This window comes from Neophocaena asiaeorientalis, unplaced genomic scaffold, assembly GCF_003031525.2.
Source record: "Neophocaena asiaeorientalis asiaeorientalis breed wild unplaced genomic scaffold, Neophocaena_asiaeorientalis_V1.1 scaffold249, whole genome shotgun sequence".
NCBI lineage: Eukaryota > Metazoa > Chordata > Mammalia > Artiodactyla > Phocoenidae > Neophocaena > Neophocaena asiaeorientalis.
Window position 1 is genome coordinate 9,743,585 of NW_020172625.1, and position 12,780 is coordinate 9,756,364.

The following is a 12,780-nucleotide window of genomic DNA, read 5'->3' on the forward strand; positions in this document are numbered from 1 at the left end:
ACTGTATTCTAGAATGCCAAGAGCACTAAAAGGAGATACTTTACTTCCCTTACGGGAATGCTGTGAGAATTAAATAAAATAACAGACGGTGCCTATGCCCCAAGGCACATTGGGAGCCTCACTTTTTCCAGCTGCACAAGAACAGGCTTTCCCCAAGACTGGATGGAGACCCTGAGCACCCAAAGATACCTGCGGCAAAGGGCAGGCTTCAGACAGTCTACAGACCGCAGTTCAAACCCCAGCTCTGCCACTTACCAGCCTTAGAAAGTCCACTCTTTCATTCTTTTACTTATTCCTTTTTCATTGTTATATTTTTATGGGGAAAGAGAAGTGGACAGTGAACAAGTAGACAAATCAGAAAATTTTAGATTGGGGTAAATGCTATGCACAAAACAAACTAGGAAATATCATGGGGAATAACTTGGGGATGGGAAAAGCAGTTACAGACTGGGTGGTCAGGGAAGTTCCTTTCTAAGAGGAGACATTTGACTGGGACAGTAGAATGGGAACCAGGCTTGACATACGATAGATGGGGGCAGGGCATCGCAGGCAGAGGGTACTGCAAATGCAATGGCCCTGGTGAAGGAAAGGCCTTGGGACTCAGGGGACAGAGAGAAGGCCAGTGTGACTATGGGGACGGTGTGACTATGTGATCATGGGCAGAGTGAAGGGAGGTGAAGTTGGTGAAGGAGGCGGGGACCAGATCTTGCATGGCCTCATAAGCCACAGGAGGGAACAGAGCTTTATTCTAAAGACAATAGGACAGTTTCCTGCGGGAGAGTGGCCTGATCCTATCTCTGTTTCAAGATGATGATTCTGGTGGCTGCATGAGAGCATAGAGAGAGCAAGGTGGAAGCAGAAAAACCAGATAGAAAGATACGAAGCAGTTTAGGGGGCTGGGGAGACACAAGTGGGCATATTCGAGATGTATTTTTGAGGTATAACTGTTAAGGACTTTGTCTGGAATTTGAGGGACAGTGGCAATGCGACAGCAAGAATAGGACTATTTTAACTTTTTGAAACTTCAGTTTCTTCAACTGTAAACTTATAAACATGAGGCATGGTGAGTATAGTTAACAACACTGTACTGTGTATTTGAAAGTTGTTCAGGGAGTAGATCTTAAAAGTGCTCATCACAAGAAACAAAATTTGTAACTGTGTGAGGTGACAGATGTTAAGTAAACATTGCGGTGATCATTTCACAGTATATACATATACCAAATCATTATGTTGTACATCTCAAACTAATATAGTGTTATATGTCAATTATACCTCAATTAAGGAAAGAAACTAAGATTGCAAAGCCATTTCAGTAGTAGAGCGGAGATTTGAAGCCAGAGAGACTCCTGTGTCATTATCCCTAATCGCTGTGCTATCCTGTCTCCAAGACGACGCAGGAGAGGCCTAGGAGGCCCAGGGCACCCTAACCTATTCTGGGCAGTGAGCCAGAGGAGGGGTGTCTGTGGAAGGGACTTTCAGCAGTGACTGAATTAACAAGAGTCTAGGCAGAGGAGATGTGTGCAAGGGCTCAAAGTGGGAGAGGGCAGCATGTTCCAGGAACTGAGTGCAATGGGATTAGAATGCAGGGAGAAGCGGCCAAGCTGGGGAGGGGATCGTGTCAGAGCATGAGAGCCTCTTCCCTCAGAGCAACGGGAAGCCAGGGGGTCACTGCACAGGAGGCTTCCCCATCATCACTCTGCCTCTGGGCAGAGCGTAGATCGGAGGTGGCAGGCGTGGACTGCAGGTGGGGTTGGCTCTTAATTTCAATTTTCAGAATCAGTTTAGAGAGCAACAATTCTCATCTGAGAATTGCACGCACCTCTGGGGCCATTTGGAAATGTGTGGAAATAATTTGGGTTGTTGCTGTCACTGCAGATGTCAAAACCCCAACCGTGTGAGGCATGGCCCCCCACAAAGGCAGAACTGTCCTCTTCTAAATGCCAAGGGGTCCCATACTGGGAAATCCTGCCATTGGCAAGGCACTGAAGGCTTCACTGGAGGAATATAAATGTTTTAAGCCATGACCGTGTAAAAGCAATTGTACAGCTGAGAGAATTGAGGGGTGAAGCGGGCAAGCAAGGTGAGGGGAAATAGAGGGGTGAAAATGCACTCACTGCACATAGTGGGATGTCAAGGGACACTACCTAAAGTTTATGGAACCAAAAATAGATGGCTAGGTGTATTAAAGTTATAAAGGGAACCAAGAGAAAAGTTAAAAATATAACTAAAAATTGTGAGGAGGAGAGAAAACAAAAGGAAATAGTGTAAATAAGCTAAATTTCTTATCTTTCATAGCAGGGAGTCAGCAGATACTGCTAAGGTTAATGAAGCAAGAAATGAGGTGGAAATAGAATATTTAGAATTACAGAGGAAGGCATCAGAAAATCAGGAAAAACCCTTTAGAAAAAGGAGTAGAAGTGGAGTTTGAGTTCAGGGGTGCTTAAGGGAAACTCTGGCTTTTCATCTTGTCCCTTCTCTGAGATACCGTTTGTATGTTTGTTTCCACCTGTATGTGTTCCATAAGTCAGTGAACTTTAGTTTCCTGCCTTACTCAATGCTGCCTCTATGGATGTCAAATGGTTCTCTCACTCTCTGAGCTGGTTCTGTTTAGAAGAGACCCGCCAAAAACTACTGGCCACCTTCAGATACGTGTCCAGAGTTTCCTGGCATTGAACTGTACCTACCGTCTCCTCACCTGCACTGGGGCCAAATCCCTGAATAGGCTATAAGAACTTCTCCGCCCCCACTGGGTCTAGATCCAGTTTTCCTGAAGTGGCTGGGGAGGGTCTCTGTGGTCACTGGGAGGGCTGGAAGTCAGCCAAAGAAGAAAGGGCAAATTCTCTGGGGCACCCTTATTTGCTGGGGGGCTTGCTCCCATTCCATGGAAGTCAGGTAAGAGCAGAGACTCAATCTGACGAGCCGGAAGATTACTAACACCCATGTTTTGTGAGTAGCAGGTGGGGGGAGGGTTGGAGGCAGGGAGGGAGGGCTAAGCGTTGGGGAGAAGGGAGGAGTGGGGTGAGGCAGGAGCAGGAGTTAGAATCCAGCATGGCCTGAACGTTAACCCTCCGAACACCAGCTCAGCTGGGCCTCTATTAATCACTATTTTTTATATGTCCAATTGGTAGAACTACTCCTCTACTTTTCTATATAGCCCTTCTGTGAGACAGTGAGATTGTACTGTTGGTAGTTATTTTACGTATCTGTATCTTAATGTTCTATCATCTGTGATCTCATTCTCAGAAGTAGGATCTGAGCCTCATTCATCTTTATATGCCCTGCACTGAGCATATACCTAATAAATTATGGTTGAATTAAGGAATAAATAAATGAATGAATAAAGTCAAATAAATGAATGAAATGTTTATTATATTCTCCTTTTTTTAAAACGTTAGCAACAGAGGGTGTGGAGTACAACAAAAATTCTCTTATTTTCTGGTGCATCCCTGATTATGTGGGTCTGATGCATGTTTGCTCTGTGTGTGTGTGTGTTGCCATAACTACTTGAGAGAGTTAAATAAATGGTAATGGGGAAAGAATGTAAACCTTTGGGATCCCTAAGAGGTGCAGGGAAGGACTAAGAGATCAAAGAGGAAATGCAAAAATGCTGCAAATGTGAGATGACATTTACAGAAAGATAGTCTCATTCAGGAAATGTTTGGAACTGGCTAGGAAATAGGCTTAAAAAACATAAGCCTAGGCTAGGAGTTGGAACTCGGCGCCAGAAACATCAATTTGTTTCCTCTGTTGCTCAGGGGGATGAGCCAAATAGCTCAGTTTAGTCAGGTGACCAAAATACGATGGGATTAAGAAGGGGATGCCTACAACAACCTATTTAGTCAGCATGAAAACAATAACATCAGTGCTTATAAGATTGTGATAAAACTTGTGTGCTTATATTCTGCTACAGGTATCATAAATTGGTTTGACCCTTTTAGAAATCAGTAAGTCAGGGAGGCTGCCATGTCATTATAATCATAATTTCTTCTTGCCTAGCAATGAAAAAGAACTTTGTAAATATTTTCAAAGATCTTTGATTAATCATTGTAAAGATTTAATCATGCTTTGGTGGGTATTCCAATGAACTAAGAGTAACCAAGCAACATTATGATGGGAATGGTGTACAAAATTTCTTTAACAGGAGGTTATAGACAAAGCTATGGTTCTGTCCAGATGGTTATAGCTAAGAGAAGTTTGGGCCATTAATGTTTATGAAGAAGGTTCTACAGCTCTGCTAGGCATGTATCTTCCCCTGGGGAGCCTGGACTTTGGGTAATTCCTAGTTAATGAACATGATCAACTGACCCATCCATTCTTCAGTGATATCTATTGAGCTCCCATTGTGTGAGGCATCTGTTTGTAGGAAGGGACCTTCTTTTAGCTTCTTTTTTGCACAGAAGGTACATGAGAGAGATCTTCTGACCAACCGACAGATGAAACAAAATGGATTTTCCCATTCTAATTTCATCTGGGTTAGTTGACAGAATTTATTGTACCTGTAAAGCTTAAGTTTAAGCTTATGAGTTGTAAAATTCAGGAGATCACAGTTTTCTTTTGTATTTTCCCCACAATGAAGATCTCTGTTTTCTTATTGCTATCAAATACTCTGCTGATGGTTCCATTGTTTAAATTCTCTCTGTCTGGGTTGGCTCTCATATTTTACTGAGTTTCCCCATCCTGTGTTCAGCTAGAGGTTTAGGTTGTTGACCTTAAAGCCTCAATGTAGAACCAGGCTCACTGATTTCACATTTTGAAAGTACTAGCATTCGTGTGTGTGTGTGCGCGTGTGCATGCATGTGTGTGTGTGTGTGAATTGTGGCTTCGAACTAAAGTATAGCTGTTGAACTTGGATTATTCACATATTCTCTGTCTTTGGACTATCCTCAAGGAATCTACGGACTAAACAAGCAAACTCCCTAGGTGACCATGACTCTGAGAGACAGAAAACTGAAAAGAACTGAAGGATATAACTCGCGCATGGCCGTGGACAGGGTGTGGGAGTGGGGCTCTCATCTTGAACAGAAGAAAAACAACGCATCACCAGTTGAATATAATTAAACAGAAATTCACTAACCCACTTTAGCAACTGAAAACTGCAGAAATGTTCTACTGTACCTTGGTAGGCATGGGCTTCTTAAAGGTGATTTCAGCTTGCATCCAAACGCCCCTTGGGGACTCCAGCACAGACCAGATCTTGTCTTGAACCATGTGGTTCTCTTCAAAGATATAAACCGCTAGGGTGTCACTCATTTTTAAAAACCCATAGATGGCATAGTAAAAACGCAAACAATACTGCAAGTTTCCTGGCAGGGAGGGACCGTAGAGCCTTCCAATGTAGCCAGGCTGAGACGTAAACTTTGTGTTGGCCATCAAGAAATACCCTGCGAATAGGACAAAGCATTCAGTGCATCAGCAATGAAAAACCTAAATAATCCAGCCCAGATTATCAAGTGGGAAAATTTGGTTCAAGCAGTGGAGTTTGCCAACAGAGACTATTTCTACAGGCCTTAACTGATAGAAAGCATTTAAAATATCGAAAATATCTGTGTGACTCTATTGCTAATAAACCTTCTCCATTTTTAAGTAAACCTGTACAGATTTCCCACTGCATATGTCCAGATTCTAGTCATCAATCAGGATTTATATTTCTTTTTTTTTGGCCGTGCCGTGGCTTGCAGGATCTTAGTTCCCCGACCAGAGATTGAACCCCAGCCCTCAGCTGTAAAAACATGGAACACTAACCACTGGACCGCCAGGGAATTCCTAGGATTTACACTTTTCATGAAACAAAAAGGATGAAATCATCTTGGGGTTCCCCACTTTTTGGACAACCAACTGACAACCAGACTGAGTAGTACTGAGTCATACAGAACACAAGGCCCAGAGCTGATTTTCCGTCTTACCCCTGCAGTGACCAGTGGAGGGGGAGAGGTTACAGGGCCTGGCAGTCCTTGGGGGGTGATGGGTGGGGGGTGGTTTGTGTATCTGGGCAGAGCTTACTGTCTTGTTCATATGTTAAGCCTGCTCCTAAAAAGCAGCTTTCTAATCAGATAGACCCTCCCAGGTGCTGAAGATCTGATCTTCCCCAATTTCTCCTAAATAACATGAAAAAATAAATCAAGAACCTCCCTTCCCACATGCTCCACCAACCCCATGGTAAACTTAAAACAGTTTACCATGTTAAATTACGTGTCCTATAAAGCCGGGGCAGAAAGAAAAAGAATAATACCTTACTCTTTTTCCTTTCCCTTTTTTGATCCTCCTTCATCAGTTTTCTTTTGGGTGCCTCAGTCTTTGCTATACAGTTTAGTTTTATTTAATCTGGCAAAAGATTCTTTGGTTTTTTCATGAGTGGTGCTATGGACTGAATTATGTCCCCCAAAATTCATATGTTAGAGCTCTAACCCCCAATGTGACTATATTTGGAGATGGGGCCTTTAAGGAGGCAATTAAGGTTAAATGAGATTACAAGGGTGAAGCTTTAACTCCCATGTGACTGGTGTCATAAGAAGAAGAGACAGCAGAGATCTCTCTCTTTCTCTCTCTCTCTCTCCATGTGTACACACATAGGAAAGGCCATGTGAAGACACAATGAGAAGGCGCTTTGGAAAAGGCAGGAAGAGAGATCTCACCAGAAACCAACCCCAATGGTGCCTTGATTTGGGGACTTCTAGCCTCCAGAACTGTGAGAAAATAAATTTCTGTTGTTTAAGTCCGCCAGTCTATGGTATTTGTTACGGCAGCTCAAGCAGACTAACACAGGTGGCCAATACAACAGCCAGAGCAATCTTTTTTTAAACCTAAATTTAATCCCTCTCTCCTCTACTTAGACTCTTTCAATGGCTTCTCATTTCCTTTGTAGTAAAATCCCAGTTGCTTACTCTGGCCTGCCACGCCCAAGATCTTCCTCTCTACCTTCATTTTCCTTCACCCTCCTCCCCACGGTGCAGCCACTCTAATCTTCTAATTCCTGCAAGTATCCAGTTCTTTCCAAACTCAAAGCCCTCACAGATGCTGATTCCTCTGCCTGGGCTGCTCCTGCATCCACACATAAAAGCCACAAAGATAAACTCCCCACCCAAAATGTGGTTCCTTATTCTCTCTCAGAGGTCACTCTTCGTGTCTCTCAGCACACTCCACAACTGGTAATCTTGAGTCTATTTACGTATATGTTTGTTTAGGGTTTCTCTTGCCCATTGAAATGACGGTCAGCCAGCAAGGGTGGGATACATACCTGATTTGTTCGCTATTGTATCCCCCAGGGGTTAGGCTGGCCAGGGTCAGAATAGGTTTTTATTCTGTAATTCTACAAGCTAGCCAACCCCTAAGCAAAGAATACAAAATTACAAGTATGAAATTGCAAGGGCCCCGTGAAAGTGAGGGGCCCTGAAACAAGCTTCATCAGCTTTCTGGTAAGTCACCCCCGTGCCCAGTATATAAATAATTGTTGAATAAATGAATTAGACACTAACCCCTTGAGAATAAGCTCTTTCCACCAGTCTCTACTGGAGTGGGCTTCACAAGGGCTCCCTTTACCGAGATAGGTAATCCTTACATAAGGGGAGCTCAAACTGATTTCTAAGAGCTCCTTGTAGGTCCATCCAAAATTTCCCAACAGCTGTGATAGCTTTCATGCCCCACTATATATTATTTATTGCAATAAAACACACATAACATAACATTTACCATTTTAACCATTTAAAGCGTACAATTCAGTGGCATTTAGCACTTTCACAATGCTGCACAGCCACCACTATCTACTTCCAGAATATTTTCATCACCTCAAAGGGAAACGCTATACCCATTAAACAGTCACTTCCCATCCCCCTCCCCAGCTCCTGGCAACCACTAATCTGCTTTCTGTTTCTATGGCTTTGCCTCTTCTGGATGTTTCATATAATTGGAATCTAATAGCTTTTTAAAGGTACTTCTCCATCTAAAGTGAAGAGCAAGATAATTTCCAAAGGTTTGACTATTTAATTAACTGGTAAATACTCCTGCTAGCACAGCAGCTTGAATTCCAGTTTTGAAAAATGGCCAGACACAAGGTTACCTATTGTCTTTGCTTCTTCACAGCTGCTCCCACACCCACCTCCCTTTTTCAAGCTGGTGTCCTGGTGAGAACGGCTGGCGAATGGAGATGAATACTACCCGCTCCCAACCCCCAACATGACATCCCACACAACAGACTCTGATTTACCTAAGCCTGAAGTGTGGTCTCCCGCCCGATGCATGTTTGGTTTTACTTTCACTCGGGTCCAGCCTGGACCTTCTTTGTCTTGGTAAAAGTTGCAGAGATCTTCCTCAAAATTGCAGCTTGCTTCTACGGCACTAAAAGGACGCTCTGAGCAAAGGAGAATCAAAGTTAAAGTGAGCCAAACCCAAGGATCTCAAACGACTACATTAACTGATTGACAAATATGTACACATTTGTACCAGGGGAGCTCAGAGAAGTAACACACAACAAAAATATTTTTACCCTAGTGGCATGCTGACAGGTTAGCATCAAATCCACATTTCAGCATGACAGTAAAATTGATCTTTTCCTCCCTAAAGGGATGGAAAGAAGGAGCTCTGTTCACATTCTCTACAAAAATGAAGTACCAGATTTCAAAAGAAATTTCCTTTCTTGATTAAAGACTGAAAGCATTTATTCACATACTTCTTCACAATTTAAAATTCATTAATACAAAATTAAAAAGAAAAAGTAAGGATTTTATAGAATTCTTAATTTCTTTCTGACAGATATTTCAGAAATAATATTTTCTAGAAATAGTTTTCCTTTGTTGATCAATCTCTGTGTCAGAAGCACAGCCACTGTCTATTTATAATTGACATTAGTAGTAAGATCTGATCTGCTGGAAGAGGATCATTACTCAGGATAAATCACACTGCTCAAACAGTCACACCAATTCTGTCACCCGTTCTGATACTATTTCGGCTTTTGCTGAGTTCTGGTGTCACTTACTCTGGTCTATAAACATCACCTCATCCCAGATTGCCTGGAGGAAAGGGAACATAAAAGATTTCTGCTCTTTCAAGAATGATGTGGTACTAGCAACAAGTAACTGTAAACCTCACTGTTCAGATTGCCCTCTGTGTCCAGAGGAGACGTGACTGCAGCGGTTTGGGACACATTCAGTGCAGCCAAGTGTAATCTTGTTCTGTACACTGACAGAACCTTTTAGGGCCAGAGACAGCACTGTTTTGAATAAGCGGAAAATCACTTCTAGAGAAACACCTGAGTTCTAGGTGCAGCGATGTGATGAAACAAAAAGCTGTTTAGGGACAGAGACTCAATTTGTTAATTTTCAAAGTAAGAAAACATTCCAGTGGGCTGAGGAGCTGGCCTGGATAAAGGGGATGAGAGACACATGACAACCAAATGCTACAAGGGGTCCAAGATTCCATCTTGGTCCAGAAAAACAAATACCTATAGAAGACTTTATTGGCGCAATTGGTGAAATTAGTATATGGACTATAGGTTAATTGATAATATTGTATCAGTGTTAAGTTTCCTGAACTTTATAATTATTCCATAGCATGTTGGAGGATGTCTTTGGTTTTAGAAAATACCCACTGACGTATTTAGTGGTGAAAGGACATAATATCTGCAACCTACCCTTTTTTTTCTTTCCTTTTTTTTTTTTTTTTTAGACAGGGGCACGAACCCACATCCCCGGCATCGGCAGGCGGACTCTCAACCACTGCGCCACCAGGGAAGCCCTGCAACCTACTCTTAAATGGCTGATAAAACAAACGTGGCAAAATGTTAAACGTTTGTAGGCCTGGGTAGAGAGTATACGGAAGTTTTTTAACATATTCTTGCAAATTTTGTCTGAGTTTAAAATAATACTGAAGAGTTTTAAAATGCTAAATTAAAAAGAAAAGTGACTAGCACCACGTTACAAAGAGAGAACAGAAAGAAAATGCTCCTATAGCAAGTATACAAGGAGAGGACCCTGATGAGCCAGATAGGAAAGGAAGAGAATTCTCAGTGCTCTGAGACTGGTGGGTTAACCCACACACTGCTCTGTCTGACTCCGTCAGCATCATGGTGACTCTTTGAGCTGCGAAGATAAAGTCATGAAGGTATTCATTTGAAAATGAATATGACATCATACAAACAAGGATCCTTTGACATTCCCCCATGGAGATCTGAGCCCATGGGAAACCCCACTATGGTCTCCAGTCTTGGTCACCCCTCTGCCACCTGGTAATGAAAAAGCAGATGGGAATTCAGATCTACAGCTGGCCATCCAGCTCAGAAAATGGTGTGGCACTCACTCCCAAAAACCATGCATAAAGAGAATGGAAAGTCAGTGAAATTATTCATCAGGAATACATCCTAAGGAATATACACCTGGGCATCCACAAGAGAACCATAACCCATTTCCTAGGTGTGTGGGAGGGGGTGAGAGGTGGTATTAAAACTTGAAAGTAAGCAAGCCTCTGTTGTCTCCACAGTGACAAGCTGAGTCACACAGAGAAGATTTTTCTGAGGTTGCAATTATATTATTTTGCTAAACACTTAGCCTGAGCAATGGATTTTTCTGGGGTCCTAAGAAGGTCTGATAAAAAGAAAACCTCAAAAGCATAACTAAAAGCCTAAATCTTTTTCACCCAGAATGCTTCTTCTAGCGTGAGATAGTATCTAATTACTGAAGATGAGGCCAGAGGGCCTATGTGTGACCTAAAATGAGCTCCCCGAAGATCTGGGGTGAACGAAGAGCCTTTGCTTCAGGCTTGTTTCAGAAGCATGAGTCCAGTGGCAATCACAATTGTATTTGGGGAGTGTTAATGACACACTTGAAGCACAGGGAGGAACCGGAGAAAACTCAAGTCCCTGAGCATCAGCTGATCATCCCTGCCCCATCCAAAAAGAGAAAGAAAGTCTCTCTGAGCATCACAGTGTACGATTTTGTTAATTACTTGATTTCTGACATTTGAACTTCTTAGAATCAGGAGGCTCTGAAGGTATACTACTCAGGTAGAGGGTGTTGCGGTTGGAGAAGAATGGTTAGGAGTATTTCTCATCTTTTCCTCTGCTTCATAGAGTTCATGGAGATGAACTCGGTATCAGTCCTCGGGATCTAAGAGGCTTATCAGCCCCTGTAGTGCTAGAGAGACTTTGGGCGTGGTGCTCTTTAGGCTGCTAAACTTGCACAGTAGTTCTTATTTTAGCACAAGCCAGTCCAAAAGCAAGCTGGGACAGCTCAAGGCTGGCGAGGGAAGAGAGTGAGTGGGAACTACCACCAGACTGAGGAATCATGATGGAGCAGACTGGGCCACTGATCAGGCTGTGGAGATCTCTGAGGGCCTCTGAGCTAAGGAAGACTGTCACACCTTTGGCTGTAACCTACACAACAACTGGAGCCAGGTTTCCAATTAGACAAGAGGTCTGGGCAGTGTGTTGTTGATGAATGGTCAATATTGGGACTTAGGCCCAGGTAGACATCCTTTCAGATGTATATCCATGAGTGTCAGGATCCTCCCAGACCCTGGCCTGGGTGTGGGGCGAACCCAAGCCCAGAGAGTTAGTTAGGTCTGCATATGGCACAGCCTGGAGCGCTCAGTTTGGGAGTTGGGCATTAAGGGAGGATTCCTAGAAGTGAATGGAATCAACTGTTAGGCATTCAAGGACTTACAGACTAAGAGGAGAGCTTATTCCTGTGATCTAGATTCTAGGCTAAATGTGCCGGTAGATGGGGAGTTTGTGGGTGGAAAAGGCTTGGAAAGGGAAGTGTGGTAACTCAAGTTGGGGGGATGGGGTAAGGTCTCACTGTCCTCTGGAAGCACCCTGGGGGACTATTTGGGGCGGGGGTGTTGGCACAGTAGCAAGCCACTGGTGCTTAATACCTGCTACTCTGAGATAGGTCTCAGGTCTGGGAAACTGGATTAACTCTAAGAGCAACCAGATGGTGGGAACAAGATGCTTCATATGTTGAAATAATTCCTGTCTCAGCTTACTAGGGAGATGAGGGAAGAAACCACCAGATCCAGCTGGGAAAAGCAGAGACAACAAGTCTGAAGCTAACCAAGATAAAGAAAAAAATGTTGGCACCTGTTTCGAAACAGAAGGCCATAAACTATTTGTGAAATGCAAGAGGAAGTATGAAAACCAGAGGGTTCAGCTTCTAAGACTCAGAATCTGGCCCACAGCTGCTTAATGAAGGGCATAAAGCAGGCTCCAGCTTACACATTCATCAAAGCAGTGCCCTTTGCTGGTTCTCTTTGGTTTCAATCTGACCCCCTGTTCTCTAGGGGAATGGATGGGAATATTTTGAAAATTAAGTAAATATTAGGTCTAATGACTAAGCATTTTCTGTGTGCCATACTCTGCTAAGGCTGTCACAGACACTATTAACTCATCATTCACCCCGACACCTCTATGAAACAGATTCTTCCATCCCTGTCCCATAAAGGTGAAAACAGAGTCTCAGAGAGGTTAATTAACAAAGGTTACACAGCTTGTAAATGGCAGAGTAGGGATGTGAGTCCAAAAGGCTGGCTCTCAAGCATAACACTTTGATCATGTAATTAAACCATTTTAAAGCAAAGTTGGTATGTTGGGAAGTTCTGAAGACCAATACAGGACCTTGGTTAACTTTATATAAGAATGTGAATCCCCGGTGGTCCTTATGGAGGGAGGGTCTGGGCTGGATTTTACAGACTGAAGGGTCACCAACTCTCTTAATAAGCGGTCCTTATTTTGCTGGAATCTTTCTTTTCTTTTCACCAGTCAGTGGGAAAGAGCTCACATATATTCTATATATTTTT

General features: G+C 43.0%; 1 protein-coding gene across 2 annotated transcripts in view; it reads right to left on the minus strand.

Moving 5' to 3' along the window:
* The window catches only part of MAMDC2 (MAM domain containing 2), a 157,043-nt gene that overhangs the window by 49,133 nt on the left and 95,130 nt on the right, over window positions 1-12,780 (minus strand). For both annotated transcript variants that reach the window (XM_024738973.1, XM_024738974.1), the window contains exons 8-9: window positions 8,201-8,344; window positions 5,116-5,381 (exon numbers count right to left, since the gene is read on the minus strand). In XM_024738973.1, coding sequence (XP_024594741.1) covers window positions 5,116-5,381; window positions 8,201-8,344 — 410 coding nt within the window. The remainder of the gene's footprint in view (window positions 1-5,115; window positions 5,382-8,200; window positions 8,345-12,780) is intronic.